Source organism: Xyrauchen texanus, chromosome 21 (assembly GCF_025860055.1).
Source record: "Xyrauchen texanus isolate HMW12.3.18 chromosome 21, RBS_HiC_50CHRs, whole genome shotgun sequence".
In the NCBI taxonomy this organism is placed as follows: Eukaryota; Metazoa; Chordata; class Actinopteri; order Cypriniformes; family Catostomidae; genus Xyrauchen; species Xyrauchen texanus.
In genome coordinates, this window is record NC_068296.1 from 37,639,664 (window position 1) to 37,664,942 (window position 25,279).

General features: G+C 39.2%; 1 protein-coding gene across 1 annotated transcript in view; it reads right to left on the reverse strand.

Annotated features, from left to right (window-relative positions):
• The window catches only part of LOC127661204 (unconventional myosin-Va-like), a 146,808-nt gene that overhangs the window by 86,601 nt on the left and 34,928 nt on the right, over positions 1-25,279 (reverse strand). The window contains exons 6-12 of the mRNA XM_052151811.1: positions 24,800-24,943; positions 11,849-11,930; positions 10,023-10,130; positions 9,199-9,305; positions 3,383-3,648; positions 3,121-3,202; positions 2,872-3,012 (exon numbers count right to left, since the gene is read on the reverse strand). Coding sequence (XP_052007771.1) covers positions 2,872-3,012; positions 3,121-3,202; positions 3,383-3,648; positions 9,199-9,305; positions 10,023-10,130; positions 11,849-11,930; positions 24,800-24,943 — 930 coding nt within the window. The remainder of the gene's footprint in view (positions 1-2,871; positions 3,013-3,120; positions 3,203-3,382; positions 3,649-9,198; positions 9,306-10,022; positions 10,131-11,848; positions 11,931-24,799; positions 24,944-25,279) is intronic.

The following is a 25,279-nucleotide window of genomic DNA, read 5'->3' on the forward strand; positions in this document are numbered from 1 at the left end:
GAGCCCATCCCACTCCACTGCCCAATCAGCAGCATTCCTCAAATCACTGTGTGTTTCCTGTAACATTACAACATCAATTTTTCTTTGTTTGATCAGTTCAAACATCTCTGCTCTTTTCTCATTTCTCTTGCTCCATTGACATTCAAAGTCGCAATGTTCATGTCTCCCATGTTTGGAGAAGAGAAAGAGAGTAAAAAGCACAGCAGCACTGCACACACACACATCACATCAGCAGACAGACTATCAGGGTTTCTTACTGCCTCCATTAGAGTTCTCAGAGGTGATTTTTGTCCACATGATTTTTAAACGGTACACTTCTCTGTCTGTGAACAGACCTTCTGACCTAAAAAGCCTTGTTTTCTCAACAAACTGTGCTGTGTCTGGAAAGTAGTCCTGTACACACACCCCTCTCTTGTTTTTTGTAGCTCTGAGGAAGAGTTTAATGTCGTCTAGCTCATAAGAGCAGTTGGAGAAGTCACACTGAGAGAGACTGATGTTGGAGTCAGAAGACTCATTGCCACTCTCATCAGAGAACTCCTCATCTGCTTTCTTAGCTCGAACAGCTGAAACAACACTTGACTTCTTCCTCTTCGCTGGGACTTTAAAATAACTCTGTTCCGTTTCCATGTCAACACCATCACACAACAGATTGGGCTGGACTACATTAGACGCACTTTCACTGGGTTGCGTGCTCGTGTTAGTGGCAGGTTTATGAGAAAGAGTATTTAACTCCGCATCATCAGTTTTATTCTCCACAATCACTTTTTGGGGGCAGTTTCATGAAACATATTACCTTCACTCGCGGGTGGAACCGGAGCATCACCGTCCCCGCTGCACCCGCACCTGCACCGGTCTCTGCCGCAGGCGGAGCCGCGTTTGATGGTCCAGCCTCACCCGGATCAACATTAACATCAGCAGCCGCGGAGCTGTTGTTTTTACTTTTCCCAGGACATGCACGAATTAAATGACCCACCTCCCCACAATTAAAACATTTCATCTTGTCTGTCGTTGCGTAGATGACATAATCAAAATCATCGATTTTGAAACGCAGTGACAGATCAAGATCGGCGTCATCTTTAATGGTCATATAAACAAACCTCCTAAAAGAAACAACATGTTTCAGCAGAGGAGATTTACATCCAATTGAGATCATTTTTATCGGAGACACTATTTTACCGTAACGGGATAAAACTCCCGCTAAGGTTGCATCACTAATGAAAGGTGGTACATTAGATAGTAAAACTTTTCTCGATGGCATTGAAAGTGGAAGAACAGGAGAAAACACATCATCGATAACTATTCCGGTCTCAACAAGTTCATTCGCTTTTTCCACAGTGCTTAGAAAAATAACAGTGGCACTGTTCATTCTTGAGGCTGACATGATGTGCTCATGCCCCACAACCTCACCTACAGCCAAACAACAATCCTCAATGCTCACCGCGGACGCCACCTTCACCCCATGGCGCCGCGTGAGTTTGCCCAAACCCTGCACACCTGGGGCCGACATGCTGTCCGCAAAAGAAAGGACGGTAGCACGCGGCCCAAACAAACAAAAAAAAACAAAACCCGCTAACAATAAACTAAGAAAGAAAGAAAAGAAAAGTATAGAAAAAAGTATAGAAAAACACTCACAAGCTCCAAACGTACACTCGCACCACGCTCAATAATCACACCGGAAGTGAGAGAGAGAGAGAGAGAGAGAGAGAGCGCGACAGAATGTGAGGTAGTAAGAATATAAATAAACAGAGCAAAACAGCAGGGTTCTGGACGTAAAAACCCTTTTAAAGATCTTTTTTTAATGATAACGTATACATATTTAAAGAAAGCCCTACCACGGGTTTGGGGGTAGTTATGATATTTTTTTTTATAGAACTCCAAACCAGTGTTCAACAAAAATCTTATTTAATTGCTTAATTGTAGTAATGAACAACAATCCCCAATCAAAGAAGTCACTATTATCACAGATGGCCACCTGGTTTTGCAGACTACATAGAAAATGTTAATTAGTTACCTACCTACCCTGAAACATTATGGCATTAAATACTGTGTTTTTAAATAAGAAAATACATTAAAACACAAAAATCCAGGCTGATTCAATGACATCATTCCAACTGCATTATAGGATGAGTATATTAATTCCCTCATAAGTACACAGTCTTTTATTGTCTGCGGCTTGATACAGAATTAATTTCAGATTAATGTTAGTATATTTCTTAGCTAACAACACAATAGTCTAATAATCATAAACTAACATTACAAATATCAGGATTTTAATTTTTTTTTGTAATCAGATTTAACAATTTTTATAAATATTTCTCAGCATTGAATTAATTTAAAGTATATTTATAATCAGCATTACCCTGTGTTCAAATGTGCGTACTTGGTATGTGCACAAGTAATCAACTAGTACTTGTTCTGCACCAGATAGTCGACTGTTAAAAACACTATACTGTACTTTCCCTCTGAATCTCTAAACAAACCTGGCAGTTACCATTGAGTCCACTGGGGGGCACTGTGGAGGTGTTGGACGACAGACATGATGGCATCTTTGCTTTAAGGCAAAGATAAGTGTGGCAATACTTGTGATATTTTGATTCTATTGAATGCTACTCCATTCGTATTCAGTTCTTGTTGGAGTAATGCAAACCAACAGACAGGATCAGCTTTTATGGTGGAAAGGCAAAGCGGTACGAGAAACTCTGAGCCTTCGAAGACTGGAGAGTGCATTTTATAAAAAGCCAACTTTCACCACTTCTTTTCATCTCATAAGCTGGGTTTCCATCCACATATTTTAATGCTAATTTTGGCATATCATATTTACACACACAGAGAGCTGATGTAAATCCTGCTACAGTGCATTTAATAATGTACCTTGCACTCTTCATCCAGCAGGTCCAGGATGCCCATCTTGGCCTCGATAAGGTTGATACAGGGCTGATTGTCATAGAAATCAATGAGAGTCCATGGGATCTGCTCCTTCATATACTCCTCTTGCTCCAGCTTAAACACATGCTGAACATAGCAAGAGAGACACAGACAAAAGAAAATGAAAATAACAATGTATTATCAGCAATCAAACGGTTTTCAATGAGATCTGGTCGCATTTGGAATGGGTCTCACCATGTTGAACTGTTGCTGTAGTTTTTCATTAGCATAATTAATACAGAACTGCTCAAAACTGTTGATCTCGAATGTTTCAAACCTGGAGAAATAAAACAAAGCCAAATTTTATAGGGTCACTATTCGAAATGGAGTCACCTACAAATACAATCAAAAGATGAATTGAATCAACTACTAGTAGATTTTTATTTTTTGACTAAGGAAATATTTCAGAGTAAGTGTGGCTGTTCTCAAAAATGTGTATTTGAGTGGCTGAACAAACCCATAAATGTCTAGAACTCCGATGAACGAGTGCTGCTTGACCGTGGAATGCAGGGATTTGTTCACATGATCGACGATCCAGTTGAAGAGTTTGGCGTAGATATGTTTGGCCAGAGCATCGCGGGCATTTATGGCCTGCAGTTTGGGAACGGGCTTTATGTAGGTCTCAGTTGCTGTCTTTAGCTTCTTATGACACAGCCAATGAGCCATGTCCTGATATGCAATGCCCATTAACTCACAAAAAACACTCAGGTGACCGTTGTTTGGCTGGAGGGAAGAGAGAGAGAGAGAATTACAAGCTTAGTGGGTCAATGGCAAACATCCAAGTCTCCAAGATGTGTCCAAGTGCCAAGAAATGCAATATTTGTGTTAATGGATTTAAAAGGTTTTTTATTTTTAGTTAAAAGGTATTAGAGGAAATCATTTTTAATTCATAAAGACCCTGAATTTTATGGGGGTTATACCACTTTGAACTTACCTTACCATGTTATTAAAGGTCAAATTGTCTGATATTTCAAGAGACTTATTGACCTTGACACACAGTCATGAGGGCTACAGGGGTCCTCTCTGTGACATAATTTCCTGTTTTATGATTTTCTTGTCACATGATAAGAACATATTGACTTTCAGCATGTTGGGGCCAAGCACACCAAAGGAATGTAAGGAAGTATGATTGGACCATTGATTATGATTTCCAGAAAAGCGGTATAAAAAACACAATCAGAATAGATTATATGGCAATACAATTCATTACAACATTTGACCAATGGGTGCTGCTGTCACCAAATTTGTATAGTGCAGTCAGGGTGGCACACACAATGTTTGGTGTCAATATGGCAAATAGTTTCCGAGATACAACCTCAGATGCTTTTTGACATCTTGCCATCTAATTCGATGGTGTGCTATTCAAGAACCATTGGGTCTATCAAAAAGCTTTTCTGTCCCTAGATGATGCCTGACATATTTTGTGCAAATAGGACTAATGACCTAGGAGGAGTTAAAAAGTAGGTTTACAATTAAATTCAAAATGGTGGCAAATTGGGTATTAGTGTATTCGGATTGAGTGAAGCAGTAGTTACAGGATGATAGGCCAAATTCAAAATCAAACTTCACAGGCATTTTTTTAACATTACAGTATATATTTTGATCACAGGGTGGCGCTGACCTCAGGACTCAGGACATGGTGCTGATGAAGCATACCATGTTTCATAATGATGCACCAATGCGTTTGTAAACTCCAGCATTTTATGACAAAATTCTAAATAGCTGATGCCCAATATGACCGACATATGAAAATTGGGTATTGGTTTACTCTGTATACCCCAAAGAATATAAAGAGATCAGTCTCATAATTGTAGGCCAAACTATTCAGAAGTTATCAGCAAAAATAGCAATTTTTCATATTTCTTTTGCCGAAACTATGCAGTATCCTCAGGTCATGCTTATGATGACATATACCAAGATTCGCGTCAAATTTGGAGTGCTCTCTATCAAATTGGTTGAAGTGTTATTCGAGAACAGTTAGGTCTATCAAAAATCTTTTGATGACTTTTTATCCCCAGTGTCTCTAGATGATAAACATACAATTTTGTGCAAATCGGACTTACGTCCTAGGAGGAGTTCAGAAAAAGAAGGTTATTCGAACAATTCAAAATGTCGGAAAAATCTAATCAGGCGGAAATTGAAACCATGGTATAGGGACTTGGCATAAGCCAAGGAAACAGAGGAAAAATGTATATCCTAGGCTTATGGTTCAAAATGTATTAGCATAAACATAAGTGCAAATTTGAACTGTTGGTGTAGCTGGAGGGTTTGAGTTAGAGACCCCATATTAAGGGTTAATTATATTTGGGAGCGTCCTCTAGTGTGCCAAATTTGAGCATTTTCCTACATACAGTTCTATGGACTGCCATAAACCAAGAAAAAAAAAGAATAATAAGAATACTAACAGATACAATAGGTGCCTCCACACCTCAGGTGCTTTGCACCAAATGACTTTAATTTCATTGACCATACAATGATATCGGGGGTTTCTTGGGGTTTTGGGTAAAAACAATTTCCAAACTAATGTGCAAAGTGCTGTCTTATTAATAAAGCTGCATATTGCCAATTTTCTTCATGATAAGAAATATACAGTGACATATATTATGATTAAATAAGTTGCGAGCCATCGCGTTCTAATCTAGCTGCATTAAGCGTCCGCGAGCAAGGGATGAGTACAGTTTATTGTGATTTCATGTTACGTTAAATGAGATCAAATGGCTATTCGACAACGAACATTTTTCTCGTCAGTTTTGTATTTTCGACGATGTCGATAATGTCGACTAAACGTTTCAGCCCTAATGCAAATGATAATATGCTTTTAAACTCACCTGCTTTATTTGCTTGAATTAATCCGGGTGTCTGTCTTTCATGTGCTTTATTAAGTTTGATGTGTTTCCTCCTTTCGTCAGAAAATTGTGAAAGCACAGTTTACAAATAGGTTTTTGCTCTTCTATGATATTTCCCTTTTCATCAGCCTCAAATGCAAATCATTTCCAAACCTGGCTTTTTCCACTTTTCATTTCAACATGATTCAGTTGAGACTCCGCAGCAGCAGCTTTGCTTGCCGCAATCTTTTGCTTGTTGTGAGCGTTCGAAAGTTCCCACTTCTGCATGGGTAGACCCGGTACTCGGTACCTTCAGAAATTCTGGTATCGTAAATCATTTTTTGTTTGAGTACCGACTTGGTACCGGGGTACCGGTATTTTTGACAACACTACCACATATGAAGAAAGGGAAATCATATAGTTGGCGCTTTAATGTATCCCTTTTGCAAAATCCTGAATTCCATCAAATGTTGGAAAAGGCTGAAATCAATGTCTATATGGAGACCAACTGGTCCTCAGTATCCTCTGTGGGTGTGGCTTGGGAGGCACTTAAGGCGGTTCTTAGGGGCCAGATCATACAGTATGCCTCATTCACCAAAAAATCCAAAGCACAAGAACTTGTGGAATTGTAAGGGAATATTAAAAGTGCCAAGGCAGAACTGAAGTGCCGAATGAATATTGGCATCAGACAATTGACCACCTGAAATACAGATATAACACTATTCTGTCATGTAAGGTGGAGTTTTGTCAGGGTACATAGCAAGGAAGCTTCTGGCTATATATATATATACAGTGAGGAAAATAAGTATTTGAACACCCTGCTATTTTGCAAGTTCTCCCACTTGGAAATCATGGAGGGGTCTGAAATTGTCATCGTAGGTGCATGTCCACTTTGAGAGACATAATCAAAAAAAAAAAATCCAGAAATCACAATATATGATTTTTTAACTATTTATTTGTATGATACAGCTGCAAATAAGTATTTGAACACCTGTCTATCAGCTAGAATTCTGACCCTCAAAGACCTGTTAGTCTGCCTTTAAAATGTCCACCTCCACTCCATTTATTATCCTAAATTATTGCACCTGTTTGAGGGCGTTAGCTGCATAAAGACACCTGTCCACCCCATACAATCAGTAAGAATCCAACTACTAACATGGCCAAGACCAAAGAGCTGTCCAAAGACACTAGAGACAAAATTGTACACCTCCACAAGGCTGGAAAGGGCTACGGGGAAATTGCCAAGCAGCTTGGTGAAAAAAGGTCCACTGTTGGAGTAATCATTAGAAAATGGAAGAAGCTAAACATGACTGTCAATCTCCCTCGGACTGGGGCTCCATGCAAGATCTCACCTCGTGGGGTCTCAATGATCCTAAGAAAGGTGAGAAATCAGCCCAGAACTACACGGGAGGAGCTGGTCAATGACCTGAAAAGAGCTGGGACCACCGTTTCCAAGGTTACTGTTGGTAATACACTAAGACGTCATGGTTTGAAATCATGCATGGCACGGAAGGTACCCCTGCTTAAACCAGCACATGTCAAGGCCCGTCTTAAGTTTGCCAATGACCATTTGGATGATCCAGAGGAGTCATGGGAGAAAGTCATGTGGTCAGATGAGACCAAAATATAACTTTTTGGTCACAATTCCACTAACCGTGTTTGGAGGAAGAAGAATGATGAGTACCATCCCAAGAACACCATCCCTACTGTGAAGCAGGGGGGTGGTAGCATCATGCTTTGGGGGTGTTTTTCTGCACATGGGACAGGGCTGACTGCACTGTATTAAGGAGAGGATGACCGGGGCCATGTATTGCGTGATTTTGGGGAACAACCTCCTTCCCTCAGTTAGAGCATTGAAGATGGGTCGAGGCTGGGTCTTCCAACATGACAATGACCCGAAGCGCACAGCCAGCATAACCAAGGAGTGGCTCTGTAAGAAGCATATCAAGGTTCTGGCGTGGCCTAGCCAGTCTCCAGACCTAAACCCAATAGAGAATCTTTGGAGTGAGCTCAAACTCCGTGTTTCTCAGCGACAGCCCAGAAACCTGACTGATCTAGAGAAGATCTGTGTGGAGGAGTGGGCCAAAATCCCTCCTGCAGTGTGTGCAAACCTGGTGAAAAACTACAGGAAACGTTTGACCTCTGTAATTGCAAACAAAGGCTACTGTACCAAATATTAACATTGATTTTCTCAGGTGTTCAAATACTTATTTGCAGCTGTATCATACAAATAAATAGTTAAAAAATTATACATTGTGATTTCTGGATTTTTTTTTTAGATTATGTCTCTCACAGTGGACATGCACCTAAGATGACAATTTCAGACCCCTCCATAAACAGACAGTGTTTATTTATGTTTTAATAAGTCCCCTTTCTGCTGAAAAAATTGGTTCAACATTTTGGGTTTCCCAGGTCTCAATTCTTCAGGTACTTACAGCTGTGCCACCTGCTCTGTACTATTTGTGGGAGTAGCATACATGCCCCTAGAGCGGCAGATACTCTGGGAGAGGTGATGACTGCTTTTGAAAAAGGTCACGAGGCATCAGTGTATTACTCCCTGCTAATTCAGTCTGGGGGACGGAGATTCAACTTTTCTCAAGAGGTTGTGGGAGAAAAATTTATCCTTGGTATTGGAGGAGGGAGTGTGGGCTAGGATTCTAAAAAATGTAAAGTCTACATCTAGAGATGACAAGGGTGCGTCTTATGCAATTTAAGATTTTACATTGATTCTATTGGATCCCCTCTAGATTGTATAGACTTGGTTTTAAAGACACACCCACCTGCTGGTGATGCCAATCAGAAGATGGGGACACATCCCATGTTGTTTAGTGGTTTGTGAAGATCCAAGAATTTTGGTTGAGGGTTCAGAGTTTTATGTGTTACGTATTGGGAACTCAAATTACATTTAGCCCCAGACTCTGTATTTTAGGCAATGGGGCGGTCATTAATATAGGGCATAAATGCATAAAAAATTGTCCTAGCCAGTGTTATGATCAGCAGACAGATTATTCTCAGGGGATTGAAGTCGGCTGAAGCGCCCTCATTTCAAGAGTAGTGCACAGAGATGGGGAGGGTAGCGGAATTATAAGAAATGTCATGTAGAAGGCAAGGCAACTTAGATTTATTTAATATAATATGGGGCAGCTATTTGGCCATTTTGGAGGGCTCTCAGGAAGGGGCAATGGAGAGAGAAATGTAGTTTTAAATGTGTGTGATTGATTATTTATATATATATATATAATTATTATTTTTGTGTATACTCAAGTGTGACCACAGGGAAACTTGTTGAGGGTCAGGAGGGTTTGGGGATTGGGAGGGGGAAAGGGAATAATGGGGGTTAAATGTTGATTCTGTGAATATATGTTTTGCCTTCCGTATCAATTGTGTGAATCAATAAAAAGTGTTAATCAGAAAAAGAGAGAAAGAGAGAGATTGCAGTTAGACTCACTGGAATAATACTGCTGTCCGAGTCTCTGTCCTTCACTTGCACATTCCCCAAGTGTAAAATGGAAGCCAGAATCTGAAACAAGCCCATTTGATAGGACTCGTTCACACCTGAACACAGACATCAACAAATTAACAAGTCAGCAAGCTAGACAGAACAGTCTGAAAGTCTGTACCAAGTTTGCTCAAAGTAAACTGAAAGATTTAGGAGGAGTTACAATTGGGAATTTTGGTCTTGGTTTAGGGATTCTAGAAAAACTCTAAACCAAGTCTGTGAAGTAACAGTATGTTGACTTTTTCAAGTATAATAAGCAAACAAAATGCCTAGCACACACAGGTATTGGGTAAATTAGTGCATTTATAATTAGATAGCTATTTTTATACAGGGTGAAAATACAATAATTATAATCAACAATTCTACCGACTTCATCCACCATTTTGCATGGAGTTTGATGCAAGGCATTCTGGGATTGCATAATCTGTGAAGACTGCAATTGTACAAGAAATGCTGCCAGAGATTTTGGTCAAAACAAGGTATCTTAGAAGGCAGCATAATTTTGCTGCCTGTTGTTTGTAGTAGCCTTTACATTGAAAGCGAGCAATTCTGTCTATGTAGGCAGCTCAATAGGTTTAAGAACATAGCTAATGGCAATCCAGCTACTGTTTTGTTGGGGAGATCTGTCACATAATTAGATCATTAATTAGATTATTAATGGCACAATTAAATAGTATTGACTAGAAATTGCCATCTAGATCTGTCACTTTGCAATACATTCCCTCAATACATCCTCGCAACTAGTGGCCAACCAGTTGAACACTCAGTCTGACCTAGCAGTGTAAAGGCGTTCCTGGTGGTCAACAACTCCTTTGCGTCATCCACACCGTCTATCACCGGGCTCCTGCCCTGTTTGGTGTAGTGAAAATCATTAGCCGTCCCTGTGAAAAAACACACACAAACCTTTATTACACCACACAAATACACAAAATACACACAGCAGTTTACTGAAGAACTATAAATCAAACCAAATGCTTTTCACTCTACTTATAACACTGGGTTAAAATAATTTTTAACCATGTTTTTTAAGCCTTTTAATCCTGTGTTAAGCAATATTTCACACTTTTATGCTTTCAATGGAGCCTTTAAGCAGTGTTGGGGAGTAACTGAATACATGTAACTGTATTCCAATAGAATTACAATTTAAATCATTGGTAATTTGATTATAGTTACATTCAAAAAGTATTTTGATTACTGAAGAGATTACTTTGCATTTATTTGTTTCATTTAATATTTAGTGCTTTCAGATGGAAAACATTTATACATATAAATGATGTGATCTAAAATGCATTTGAACAGCGGTGAAACACTTTCTTATGATGTGTTACATTCATACGAGCAGACAGAGAAGTACGTTTGAAGTAAGTTTGGAGCAGAAAAAATATAAATAAACCTTGTGTAAATTTTCAGCTTTACGCTAAGCTAAAATGCTATTTCTAGCCATTCTACAGACACGATCATATTTTTTGGATCATAATGTCTTTTTAAAAAGAATCCATAAAACGCTACTGACCTTGAGTAATATGTTACAAATTACATTTTACAACATGTATTCTGTAATCTGTAGTGGAATATATTTCAAAAGTAACCCTCCCAATCCTGCCTTTGGGTTATGAAACCCCATTCCAGAGCAGAGTTAGCATCTCTAACTGTTAGCAAAGGTTAGCTAACCCCAAACTGCAATGTCAAAGCTATGCAGTGTGATGCAAAGTGATGCTTGAATGTTACAGTGACTTGTTTAGCGACAACCAAATCTGCAGAAAACTCAAGAACTTAGTCAAAACAACACAGATCTGTAATAATTAAACTTAGCATGAATGTCAAAATACAAAACCCTCATCATAGATTAAGGGAATGATACTTTGTTGCATGGCATTGGTATTGAAACACACACACACACACACACAAACAAACCCTTGCATTAATGGGGCGTCAGCTGAGCAGGAAGTCAGCTGAGTGGGCAAACAGCAGGAGAGCACAGAGCCAGCAGTGTGTGTGTGTGTGTGTGTGTGTGTGTGTGTGTGTGCGTGCGTGCGTGCGTGTGTGTGTGTGTGTGGCAAAAATGATAGATATAGAGAGGTATATGGACACTGGGTACTGTGTGCTTGCTTATGAGAGTTCATATGTGGTTGAGTGTGTGTGTGTGCATAACATGCACAGCCCGTCTCCCAGTAGGAGAGCTCTGATAGCCACTCTACATGCTGAGCCAACATGAACACACTCTAATCAGACACATATTACACACACACACACACACACACTCACAATAACAAACACTCTCTCACGCATTCTCACACACACACACACACATACTCTTTGTAGCTATGTTAATGAAGAAACACCATATGGTCATTGCTTTTATTTTAAGCTAATGAGGACATCGTTACAGTAAATGTCACGAAAGCGTGTTTTTGTTAGCAAACTTCTAGGGACAAATCTGTTCACCAAAGTATAGCTAAGTAAACCAGCACACTTCATCCATTACATCCAGAGTATTCGGTCATATTCATATGAATGATTATTAGAAATAAAATAAAAAATTCTCAAAATGAAATTTTCCTCTTGATTGAAATGCGCTGTTGATGTGTGTCTTTCTCACCAAGTTTGAGGGCTTTTAACTCAGGCAGGTGGGCCGACGCACACAGCTGATAGAAGACGTGATAGTTCCTCTCTTCATCCGCCTGCATATGATGGAAAAACACAAACACTTTTTAGCATCAACAGTTGGTTCAGTGTGCACTTGAACTCCAGTAAAACACTTCAAGGACTAAACATAAAAAAATGTATTATGGACCAATCACTTATGTTACAGAAGCTGCATGCAAACACTTTAACATGTCTGAGACACTTATTTGGAACATATGATTAGATTAGTGTGTCTGTGTTTTGATGTGTGTGAAGTGTCATCAGAGGTTTTAAAGCAGATGAGAGGTCTGTACATGTGCGATTAGTGCTTTATCAGAGAGACTGAGCCTCATGTAATGTCGGTTGGATGTCAACTAGATATTTACAAGCAGACCAGTATATTCCACTTTGTTTTATAAGTTATGTCTGGGAAATAATCAGTGATTTTTACTTTGGGATGGACAGAAATACTGATTAGAAAATGTACACACACAATTTTGTGTGTGCGCGTGCAAAAAGCCAAATAATATATATATATATATATATATATATATATATATATATATATATATATATATATATATATATATATATACACATACACAGTATCTCACAAAAGTGAGTACACCCCTCACAGTTTTGTAAATATTTGATTATATCTTTTCATGTGACAACACTGAAGAAATTACACTTTGCTACAATGTAAAGTAGTGAGTGTAAACAGTGTAAATTTGCTGTCCCCTCAAAATAACTCAACACACAGCCATTAATGTCTAACCACTGGCAACAAAAGTGAGTACACCCCTAAGTGAAGATGTCCAAATTGGGCCCAATTAGCCATTTTCCCTCCCTGGTGTCATGTGACTCGTTAGTGTTACAAGGTCTCAGGTGTGAATGGGTAGCAGGTGTGTTAAATTTGGTGTCATCGCTCTCACACTCCCTCAAACTGGTCACTGGAAGTTAACATGGCACCTCATGGCAAAGAACTTTCTGAGGATCTGAAAAAAATTATTGTTGCTCTACATAAAGATGGCCTAGGCTATAAGAAGATTGCCAAGACGCTGACACTGAGCTGCAGCATGATGGCCAAGACCATACAGCGGTTTAACAGGACAGGTTCCACTCAGAACAGGCCTCGCCGTGATCGACCAAAGAAGTTGAGTGCACGTGCACCATATGCAGCATCATATCCAGAGGTTGTTTTTGGGAGATAGACATATGAGTGCTGCCAGCATTGCTGCAGAGGTTGAAGGGGTGGGGGGTCAGCCTGTCAGTGCTCAGACCATACGCCGCACATTGCATCATCCAGAAGGAAGCCTCTTCTAAAGATGATACACAAGAAAGCCCGCAAACAGTTTTCTGAAGACAAGCAAACTAAGGACATGGATTACTGGAACCATGTCCTGTGGTCTGATGAGACAGAGATAAACTTATTTGGTTCAGATGGTGTCAAGCGTGTGTGGCGGAAACCAAGTGAGGAGTACAAAGACAAGTGTGTCTTGCCTACAGTCAAGCATGGTGGTGGAAGCGTCATGGTCTGGGGCTGCATGAGTGCCTCCGGCACTGGGGAGCTACAGTTCATTGAGGGAACCATGAATGCCAACATGTACTGTGACATACTGAAGCAGAGCATGATCCCCTCCCTTCGGAGACTGGGCCGCAGGGCAGTATTCCAGCATGATAACGACCCCAAACACACCTCCAAGATGACCACTGCCTTGCTAAAGAAGCTGAGGGTGAAGGTGATGGACTGGCCAATTATGTTTCCAGACCTAAATACTATTGAGCATCTGTGGGGCATCCTCAAACAGAAGGTGGAGGAGCACAAGGTCTCTAACATCCACCGGCTCTGTGATGTCGTCATGGAGGAGTGGAAGAGGACTCCAGTGGCAACCTGTGAAGCTCTGGTGAACTCCATGCCCAAGAGGGTTAAAGCAGTGCTGGAAAATAATGGTGGCCACACAAAATATTGATACTTTGGGCCCAATTTGAGCATTTTCACTTAGGGGTGTACTCACTTTTGTTGCCAGCAGTTTAGACATTCATAATTATATTTGATAACTATTCATTATTGCTAATAACCAAACCCGCTCCTGAACAAAGCCCCAGCAATAACAGACAGTCAGACAGATACATGAAGAGACACACAGACAACTAGATATATGAACAGACAGACAGATGGATACATGAACGAACAGACAGACAGATAGACAGATAGATACATGAACAGACAGACAGACTGATAGATAGATACATGAACAGACAGACACAAGACAGTCAGACAGATAGATACATGGACAGACAGAAAGACAGATACATAAAGAGACACACAGACAGCTAGATATATGAACAGACAGACAGATGGATACATGAACGAACAGACAGACAGATAGACAGATAGATACACAGACAGACAGACTGATAGATAGATACATGGACAGACAGAAAGACAGATGCATGAAGAGACACACACAGACAGCTAGATATATGAACAGACAGACAGGCAGGCAGGCAGGCACATTAACAGACAGACAGATAGATAGATACATGAACAGACAGACAGACAGACAGATAGATAGATGAACAGACAGACAGACAGACAGACAGGCAGGCAGGCACATGAACAGACAGACAGATAGATAGATACATGAACAGACAGACAGACAGACAGACAGACAGACAGACAGATAGATAGATAGATAGATACATGAACAGACAGACAGACAGATAGATAGAAAGATAGATATATGAACAGACAGACAGATGGATACATGAACGAACAGACAGACAGACAGACAGACAGATAGATAGATACATGAACAGACAGACAGACAGTCAGAGAGATAGATAGAGATAGATACATGAACAGACAGACAGACAGACAGACAGATAGATATATGAACAGACAGACAGATGGATACATGAACAGACAGACAGACAGACATATATGAACAGACAGACAGATGGATACATGAACAGACAGACAGACAGACAGTCAGACAGATAGATACATGGACAGACAGACAGACAGGCAGGCAGGCAGGCACATGAACAGACAGACAGAGGGATAGATACATGAACAGACAGACAGACAGACAGACAGACAGACAGACAGACAGACAGACAGACAGACAGACAGACAGACAGATAGATAGATAGATAGATAGATAGATAGATAGATAGATAGATAGATAGATAGATAGATGAACAGACAGACAGACAGACAGGCAGGCAGGCACATGAACAGACAGACAGATAGATAGATACATGAACAGACAGACAGACAGACAGACAGACAGACAGACAGATAGATAGATAGATAGATAGATAGATAGATGAACAGACAGACAGACAGACAGGCAGGCAGGCACATGAACAGACAGACAGATAGATAGATACATGAACAGACAGACAGACAGACAGACAGACAGAAAGATTACACATTCAGTGTAAAATGCCGCTAAATTGGCAGTTCTTGTACAGAATAAGCTCCAATGTGGACCAGATCCTCTACGATACTCATTTACTGCCCAAAACATACGTAGAAATTCTTCATCACAATTATTTGATACTCCATATCTCTCTCTGTGCATCTTAATCCCACCAAAGTAACTACCAATACATAATACATTGTGGTAAAAAAACTAAATCTTAATTTTCTTACTGGATTCTACCACTAGATTTATAACCACCTTGATCAAAATTAATTGAAAAATAATGAACAAATCTGGTCATTAATTCTACACTGATTTAATATTGCAATCATAAGAGCTCACTCAATGGTCCAAAACAGACTCTACACAAGTATGTGAATGCAAATATTTCTAGTTGAGCAAGCTTGTGTGTCACTTTGAACACAATTCACAATTCATAACTCAACGCAGGTATGTGTACAGCCTTCAGTTACAAACCTCAGGACACACACCTAACTCAAGAATTTCCCAACACACAACAGTAGCTTGTATGAGTGTGTTACACAATGTTGGACAGATGTGTTTAACTCCATTATCTTCATTCCTGATCTGTTTAACCCTTTCAGAGTCCTTTGAATATCAGCCTTGTCTCTCATACCTGGGCCAAGTAATACGATTTATACAGGACTGGGCCTACAGGACAGGTTGGCGTGGGTCCCATATCACAGCATAAGTGATATCAAAAAACATACTCACTTTATCATGTGTAATAAATACTAAATCAAAAATATTTATTCGTAAATAATAATAAAAAAAATTAAAAACATACAGTATATATACACACTGATTAGCCAAAACATTATGACCACTCACAGGTGAAGCAAATAACATTCATTATTTCCTAACAAGGCCACATGTCAAGGTCTGGGTGGATTAGATGGGAAGTGAACAATCAGTTCTCGTAGTCAATATGTTGATTGCAGGAGCAATGGGTGAGTGTCAAAACTGGATCTTGTAGCAGTGGAAGAAGGTCTCCTGCTTTGATGAGTCCAATTTTCTTCATCACGTGGACGGCTGTGTATGTGTGCACCGTTTACCTGGGGAAGTGATAGCACCAGAATGTATTGTGGGAAGATAAGCCGGTGGAGGGAGTGTGATGCTCTGGGCAATGTTCTGCCTTCATGTGGACGTCGTTTTGACACGTGCCACCTACCTAAACATAGTTTCAGACCAGGTACACCGCTTCATAGCAATGGTATTCCCTGATGGCAGTGCCCTCGTTCAGCAGGAGAATATGCCTTGCCACAATACACACATTCTTCAGGAATGGTTTGAGGAACATGTACAAAGTGTTCAAGGTGTTGCCTTGCCCTCCAAATTCCCCAAATCTCAATCCGATTGAGCATCTGTGGGATGTGCTGGACCAACAAGTCCGATCCACGGCAGCTCCACCTCACAACTTACAGGACTTGAAGGATCTGCTGCTAATATCTTAGTGCCAGATACCACAGGACACCTTCAGAGGGCCTGGGAGGGTCGGCGCTGTTTTGGCGGCATGCATAAGACCAACTGCATATTAGGTAGGTGGTCATAATGATTTGGCTCATTGTTATATACACATACAATCCCCAAATAGTTTTATATTACATGGTAATGCTAATTAAATTATTATATATCTGAAACAAATCTATATTTAAATGTGATTATTTTTATTGAATTAGTTTCCTTTAAATATTTGGAACTTGATGGACGTAAAAAAAAGATATGTTTTTTAAAATAATGAATAGGAGTATGAACTGATTTAATTTTAACATGAGATGCATATTAATTCATTAAATTAATCACAATTAATGTTTTTTTTTTTGTTAAGAAAGGCCATAAAATAAAGATAATTCAACATATAACAACCAAAACAATTTTATTTTATTACACTGCATTATATTTTATCCTATATTACATTACATTTTTGTGGCAGACAAGTGATTAAACAATACAAAAATGTAAGTACAATCAGTGGGCATGATTAATTGCATACATTTTTTTTAACATGATATTTTGGAAACTTTTAAATCGCACTGAATTATCATTTCAAATTGACCTAAATAATGAATAATAAGCCTGGCATCTGTGCAAAAGCATGGCATCAGTTTCATATTATGTAACATTTACATTTGTAAACATAAAATTCAAAACACAAATACATTATAAATCTGACTAGATGAAGCTGCTGTAAAATAGCCGATACATGCACATAATGTGATCGCCCATTAACTGAAATCTATATTGAATTCTGCAAGTTTTGATGTTGCCCGGCAATCTACAGATATACAGCATCTATAATGGCTTGATGCTTCAAAACTAAATCACTCCCATTATAATTAACAAAGCCGCCTACACCGGAAGACCTCGCTGAGACACAGTTCGTAGAGTAGACTGCAGTCTTTTGCTTGGTGTTGAATTTCTTTACTTTAAACTGCAGATTTATAATCTCTACGGGTTAACACATTTCTACAGTTGCACAGTAAATACTGCATAGTCATACTGAGTAAAGCTACATTTAACCGAGGATGACTGACTTCTATAATATTCAGATTTTGTGGCAGGTAGAGGGGCTGAGAGATGGCAGTAGTATTGCTCAATGAGTTATCAAACTGCAGACAGACACAGGAGCCTTCACGGGAAGAAAATATCTGTGCAAATGAAATCTGAGAGGTATTTGAGAGGAGCTATTAATAGAGCTGACGTGCAGTGTGCTTCAGAGGGTGTGGCAGCCTGACTGCTCCAGAGTGTGTCTCATGTCATTTCTCAATGCACTTTCATATTACGCATATGTTCAAACTCATATGCGATAAAGCCGCAGAAAGACAAGAAACAGCTGACAAAACAGCAGAATTTAAAGAATCATTTGTTCACCCTAATATAATTCCAAACGTATTATTTTTTCATAAAATAAAAAAGAAGACATTTAGTAGAATGTCCAAACTGCTATTTTCCAAACAATAAAAGTAAATAGAGACGGTGCAGTCGAGCACCAAAAATGACAAAAAAACATTGTCGCTATAACATTAAAGTAGTCCATATGACTCATGCATTATATTTTTTAGTCTTCTGAAGTCATACAATAACTTTGTTTGAGGAATTATTTATAAAAATTTGCCTCAGCAGTATAGCTCTGAAATCTAATGGCATCCATTCAAAGAGTATGGTGCCTCTTGACGCAGAAAGCCAGGTTTGACGCCAATGACGACTGGTCACCAGACATGTGAGAACTAATGACATTTGGGGCCCTAATTTCATGAGCGCACTAAGCGCAGCATTATGTGTAAGACAGTGCGCTAGGTCTTATCCACTTTTCATGAGATCGCAAATTCTAAGTGTAATTCTAGTGCCAGAGCAAAGCACAAGTGGGCATGGGTGGAAGTATTTGCCCTATCTGTGGGTGTATGTGCGCAAACTTTGAATGTATTGTATGTTAATGAAGTGCCTGAAAGCGCGATTTGCTATTTTCCAGAGAAACGTTTGTGAAAGCATGCCTGTTTTCAGCGCAAAGTCCAGTTCCTGCATTTGCAGTTTTGAGATTCCACCAGGAAGTGGATGTCCAAACTCTGAAAATATACGGGAACATCAAATTAAGTTCCTGTTAATAGACGTTTTATGAAACCAAAAATTATTAGATGTGTTAAACTTTGTAGAGCTCATTATTTTGTTTTTTTCAGTTATCATTGTTATTATGTTTAGGCTATATGTACTTATTTATTGTATTTTTGTTGTATTTATGATCTAATTTAAATGGGTATTTTTCAACTTTTTGTCCTAGAGTTAATTTTTTATTTTATTTTTTCCTGTTCTTCTCCCCAATTTGCAATGCCCAATTCCCAATGCACTCTAGGTCCTCTTGGTGGCATAGCAACTCGTCTCAATTCGGGTGGTGGAGGACGAACCTCAGTTGCCCCCACGTCTGAGACCGTCAACCCGTGCATCTTTTCACGTGGCTTGTTAAGCACATTACCACAGAGACATAGCACTGTGGAGGCTTCACGCCATCCACCGCGGCATCCACACACAATTCACCACGTGCCCCACCAAGAGCAAGAACCACATTATAGGGAACCCCAAGGAGGTTACCCCATGTGACTCTACCCTCCCTAGCAACTGGGCCACTTTGGTTACTTATGAGACCTGACTGGTGTCACTCAGCATGCCCTGGGATTCAAACTTGCGAACTCCAGGGGTGGTAGTCAGTGCCCCTAGAGTGATTTCTGAGCCACTGTAAAAGGGGCCAGTGGAAGTTGAAAAAAGTAAAATGTTTGGATTTGGTATGATTTTTTTGGACCACTTTGTTATTTTTATAATATTTTCATTTTGTTTAAAGTGTAATTTAAATTTAGAAATATTGTTGTGCTTTAATAAATGAATTACATTTTTCAAAATCTAAATCGACCGGTAGAAGTGAAGTGCATTCTAAAATCCACAGTCTTACCTGGAAGGCCGATACATTGACTTTTAATACTAGCCATGATTTGTGTGTCGGTAGATGAAAATGATTAATAACACTTACATTCTCTATAATTTAACGGAGCATAAATCCAAAATACACATGAGAACATGCATATTAAATGAGTCATTGTCATAGAAATATGCCTGACATTCAACAAGGAAGCAGTTAATGCACAAAAGTCCATATTTTGATTCTTCTAATTCACTGTATACAGTCCATTTACACTACCATCTTTTTGAATGTGTTGCCTTTGTTTATATCACTGGTGCGGGAAAGGGTATGGATATAATCGAATACAGACAGTGCTAGAAAAGAATCTCAGAATTAAATTGAATTTAACCCAGCCCATTAGCGCTTTGCCTGCGCAATTTTGCCAATCCCACTTGCACCTAGACTTAGCGAATGCTTGCACAAAAATACCAAAACTGCATGGGCATTTGGGAGGCACTTAAGGCGGTTCTTAGGGGTCGGATCATACAGTATGCCTTATTCATCAAAAAATCCAAAGCACGAGAACTCGTGGAGTTGCAAGGGAATATTAAAAGTGCCGAGGCAGAGCTGAAGCGCCGAATGTTATCTTATGGCCTCAGAGAATTTACCCGATTGATAATACTATTTTGTCACGGAAGGTGATGCTTTGGTTATTTAGGGCTAAACAGTCATACTTTGAGTCAGGGGACAAAGCAGGGAAGCTTTTGCCCAGATATATAAAACAGAGAGAGTCTTTTTCAACCATTCTTCTGCTGGTGGTGAATTTTTTATATATTAATAATGTTTTTAAAGAATTCTATCTTGATCTTTTTAGTTCCACGTCATTGTCGACTGATGAAGATATTAGAAAGTTTGTGGAACCATTAGATCTCCCTAAAATGACGACTGATGACAAATGACAAATATTTTGATTATGAGATAATCTTGGAGGAGCTTGACGAGGTAATTAAGGCCTTACCTACAGGGAAGGCTCCAGGGCCAGATGGCTTTGCCGCTGAATTTTTTTAGATCTTATGCTACAGAACTGGCTCCGGTTTTGTTCCAAGTATATATGGAATCATTAAAGAAAGGAAAGTTTCTACCAACCATGACACAAGCCCAGATCAGTCTGATTCTTAAAAAGGACAAAGATCCAAACGAGTGTAAAAGTTACCATCCAATTTCCTTGATGCAGCTAGATGTAAAAATGTTGTCAAAACTTTTGGCTAACCGATTAAGTAAAGTTATGATATCTCTTATACACATAGATCAGGTGGGGTTTATTTGGGGCCACAGCTCTTTTGATAACATTAGGGGTTTCATCAATATCATGTGGTCAGTGGGGAATGATCAGACTCCGGTCGCTGCCATCTCCCGAAAAGGCGTTTGATATGGTAGAATGGGATTATCTGGGTTGCCCTCTTTCCCCATTTTTGTTCTGTCTTGCCCTGGATCCATTAGCAGCCGCGATAAGAGAGGAGGATGATTTTTCAGGGGTGATGGCTGGAGTTGTGTCAAATAAGCTTTTGCTTTACAGAAATTATATTTTATTATTCATCTCTGACCCCATTAGATCGATGCCTTGCCTTCACAGGATTATTAATTCCTTTTCTAAATTCTCAGGTTACAGAGTCAATTGGTCTAAATCTGAAGCTTTGGCTCTGACAGTGTACTGCCCAATAATGGCTTTTCAACCAGGTACTTTCCAGCGGCCCAAACAGGGCATTATTGTAAGTATTTGGGCATTTTATTCCCAGCAAATTTGTCTGATTTAGTTGACTTCATTTGGACCCTTTAATAAAAAGGTTTTCGAGCGATGTGGGCAGGTGGGCTTCATTACATTTATCTATGATTGGGAAGGTTAATGTTATTAAAATGAATTGTATTCCAAAATTCAACTACCAACCTGTTTCTCCCTATAGATTTTATTTTATGCAATTTGATAGCTTAGTGAAGTCCTTTATTTGGAATGGTAATCGTCCCAGATTACATTTCAACAAGTTACATAGGCATTTTAAGATTCCTAGATCTCAGTTCTTTAGGTATTTACAGCTGCGCCACCTGTTCTGTACTATTTTGGGGAGTGGTATACACCCCCCCCAAAGCAGAAGTTACTCTGGGAGTGGTGATTACTGCTTTTAGAAAAGGTCATGAGACATCAGTGTATTACTCCCTGTTAATTCAGAGTCTGGAGGATGGAGCTTCGTCTTCACTCAAGAGATTATGGGAGATTAAATTTGGTATTGGAGGAGGGAGTGTGGGATAGAATACTAAAAAGCATCATGTCTGCATCCAGAGATGCAAGGGTCCGTCTGCTGCAATTTAAGATTTTGCAAAGATTCTACTGGACCCCCTCTAGATTGTACAGGTTGGGTCTTAAAGACACACCCACCTGCTGGTGGTGGCAATCAGAAGACGGGGACACAACCCATGTCTTTTGGGGATGTGTTAAGATCCAAGAATTTGGTTGGGGGTTCAGAGCTTTATGTGTGAGGTATTGGACATTCAATTTTCATTCTGCCGTAGACTCTGTATCTTGGGTGATGGGATGGCTGTTAATATTGGGGACAGATATTTAAAAAGTTGGGTTCTAGCCGGAGTCATGATTGGCAGAAAAGTCATCCTCAAGGGATGGAAGTCGGCTGGAGTCTTATGTGTATTATTGATGTTGTTTGAATGCTCTTCTTTTTTTATGTTCTAGTTGTTGGTGACCACAGTAGTGCATGTTTGTGTCGGGGGATAGGTTTAATGTGAATAATTGATTCAGTTGAGTTTGTATGTTTTATGATTGGAATCAATAAAATTGTTAACAAAAACTGCATGGCCATGCCCACTGATTTGGCACGCATGACTTAAAGCATAGCACTGCCCTTGGCACTGCCACTCTTAAAAAACGTGGTGACAGGCATCAATACGCATCAATGATCCCATTGGCTCCTGCATGTCACGTGACAAACCTCTAACATGTCTCAAGGCGTCTTGAGACAAGGTCTGAATTCATAATTCTGCAAATAACACCTTAAATTTGGGTTTATTTCTCTCACAAAACTTCAGAAGACTTCAGAAAAAGTATAGTGCATGGGTTATATTGACTACTTTTATTTTTGTTTGTTTTTTGTGAATGTTTAAGCTTAACAGCCCCATCCCTTTTATTTCATGAGTTTCACAAGAAAAATGTATTACATGATTTTTGTGTGAATTATCTCATAATAATTATCGAATTACTATATATTAAAATATAACATTTTAATATAAAGTTCAGTCTCTAATCTGATGTATCACCTCAGTAGCTGGGCAATTTGGGTCCATCCTGCCAAATTTGGTGTCTCTTGGATTTACAGTTTTGGTGCTTGAACCCATATTTATAGGCATTCAAGTAGTTTGGAAAAGGGGAAAAAATGACCAAAATTGCCAAATTTGAAAGAAAAGATCTGTCAGATGCAAAGTCATTTCATTTATAAGTACTCTAGTTACTTTTTAGGTATTGGGTTTTGGAAATTACAAGGATTAGTATACATACAACACAGATTTAATTTCAGTCCGATACTTCGAGTTTTCTGAAAAAGCCCATTTTTATTTTACTCCAAAACCGCTGGTCAAAATGGTAGAAAAATTGTAAAGATGGAAATATACGTTTTGGTTTAATTGACTCAAAAATATATTTTATTGTAGCCTCTACAGTTATGAAGATATTAGCAGAAATGTAACAAAACTTATTATAGGGCCACCTAAGGTCGGCACATGAGTAGTGTTTTTTTTTGGGACCATCCTGCCAAATTTGGTGCCTCTTGGATTTAAGGTTTTAGTGCTTGGACCCATAATTAGGAATTATAAGATAAGCTATTAAACATCTTACAAACATTCAATACAGCTCTATGAATGTGTAACTACATACAACCACACATGCACACTTATGCGATGTCCACATTATTCTTGATAAATTTGAGAACACTTCTCCATCCACAATGCCATTTTCAAACGTTTTTTAAAGTTGCTAGAAGCAACATTTATCTTTAACGGTTAGCAGGCACAACAATGCCGCTACAACATGGGTTGCCATCTTGATTGTTTTGGGTTGAATAGATCACATGACTGTGTCATGTGAACAAATACGTCATTGCTTTCTAATATCTCCATTTTCCCAGTCCACACTACAGTACAACGTGAAGACAGTGTTTGCAAATGTATTCACTTGGGAGAGCGTTCGAAAAGCTCAGTTTGCTCTGGGAAAAACTGTGTCTCCGTGTGGAGGGAAGGCCAAAACATATAGAAACATTTTGTGTTTTCCACCTAAAACATATTGCCATGGACATGGCCTTGTTCTCTGGGATCACTAAGTGTTTGATAACATCTGGTAGTAATTTTAAAACACAGCAGACATGTAGTTTAAAATTCTAGAGAAAAAACTGCACATTTATTCATTCAGTATTCCAAAAGAAAAAAGGCATGGAAAAAACAGTATGAGGGTAAAGAGAGACTGATCAACATTTCCATCGGTGAGGCCAGAAGAGGCAACCAATCCAGAGGCAACACTCAAAATCACCAGGATTTCCATGGGCTTCTTCCTTACCATGTAATCCAGTTACCAGTTTCTGGATTGGTTTTTGAACTTTCACATAACCGTATCTGTTAACAGGATCACATTAACTGAAACTAAGTTGCAGAAACAGCTCGTTCAGAAATAATCACAATTATGACATCACATTCATCATCAATGACATACTACCACCAACATTTATATATTAACACCTATTAAATATTTTTGTTACTCAATTTAGAAGTTAGCCAATCAAAACAGAGGTAATTTATATACAGACATCATAAAGGTACAGTAGCATAATCAGCGTGTTTAATTCTGAGGGTGTGAAATGGTCATGGAACACTAAACTACAACAGTTTTTGGTGCAAGAAACCCTGACTGACATTGTAAATTAGACTTGAGGAAAAATAAAATGCTACAAAAGTGTAGAAGTGCCCTTTATGATAAAGCGACCAAACTTAAATCATCTCTTTACAGGGACAGATTGTCATGCATGATCCTCACCTGAAATACGACTCGTGATTTCTCCAGTAGATATGTCCTCATGTTCGCTCCAGTGATGTGATATCTCTTATCAAAGCCAATCTCAATGTACTTCCCAAAGCGACTGCTGTTGTCATTCCTGGTGGTCTTGGCATTACCTATGGACTACACATGAAAAGAGACATCTGTAAAAGTACTGGACTGACCTGTAGGACAGGTGTGGAGAGGACAGGGTTAAAGGTTTAAGGAGCTCACGGAGTGAGTATTGATTCAAAAACACTGGGCCAGAAGATCATGTGTGTGTGGGAGAGTGTGTCTCCAGCAGGTCAGGAAGTTTATACTGTCTCACCCACAGAGCAGATCCATTGGGAATTGATTGGTTTGTGACAAGCTGCCATAACATATTAGAATAGAGGCAGACCTAAATGCAAGTTTACTAAAACAATGCTTAAATATCTATTTGGTTATCAGTTATCGCTATCCAATAGCCTGCACGGGCTA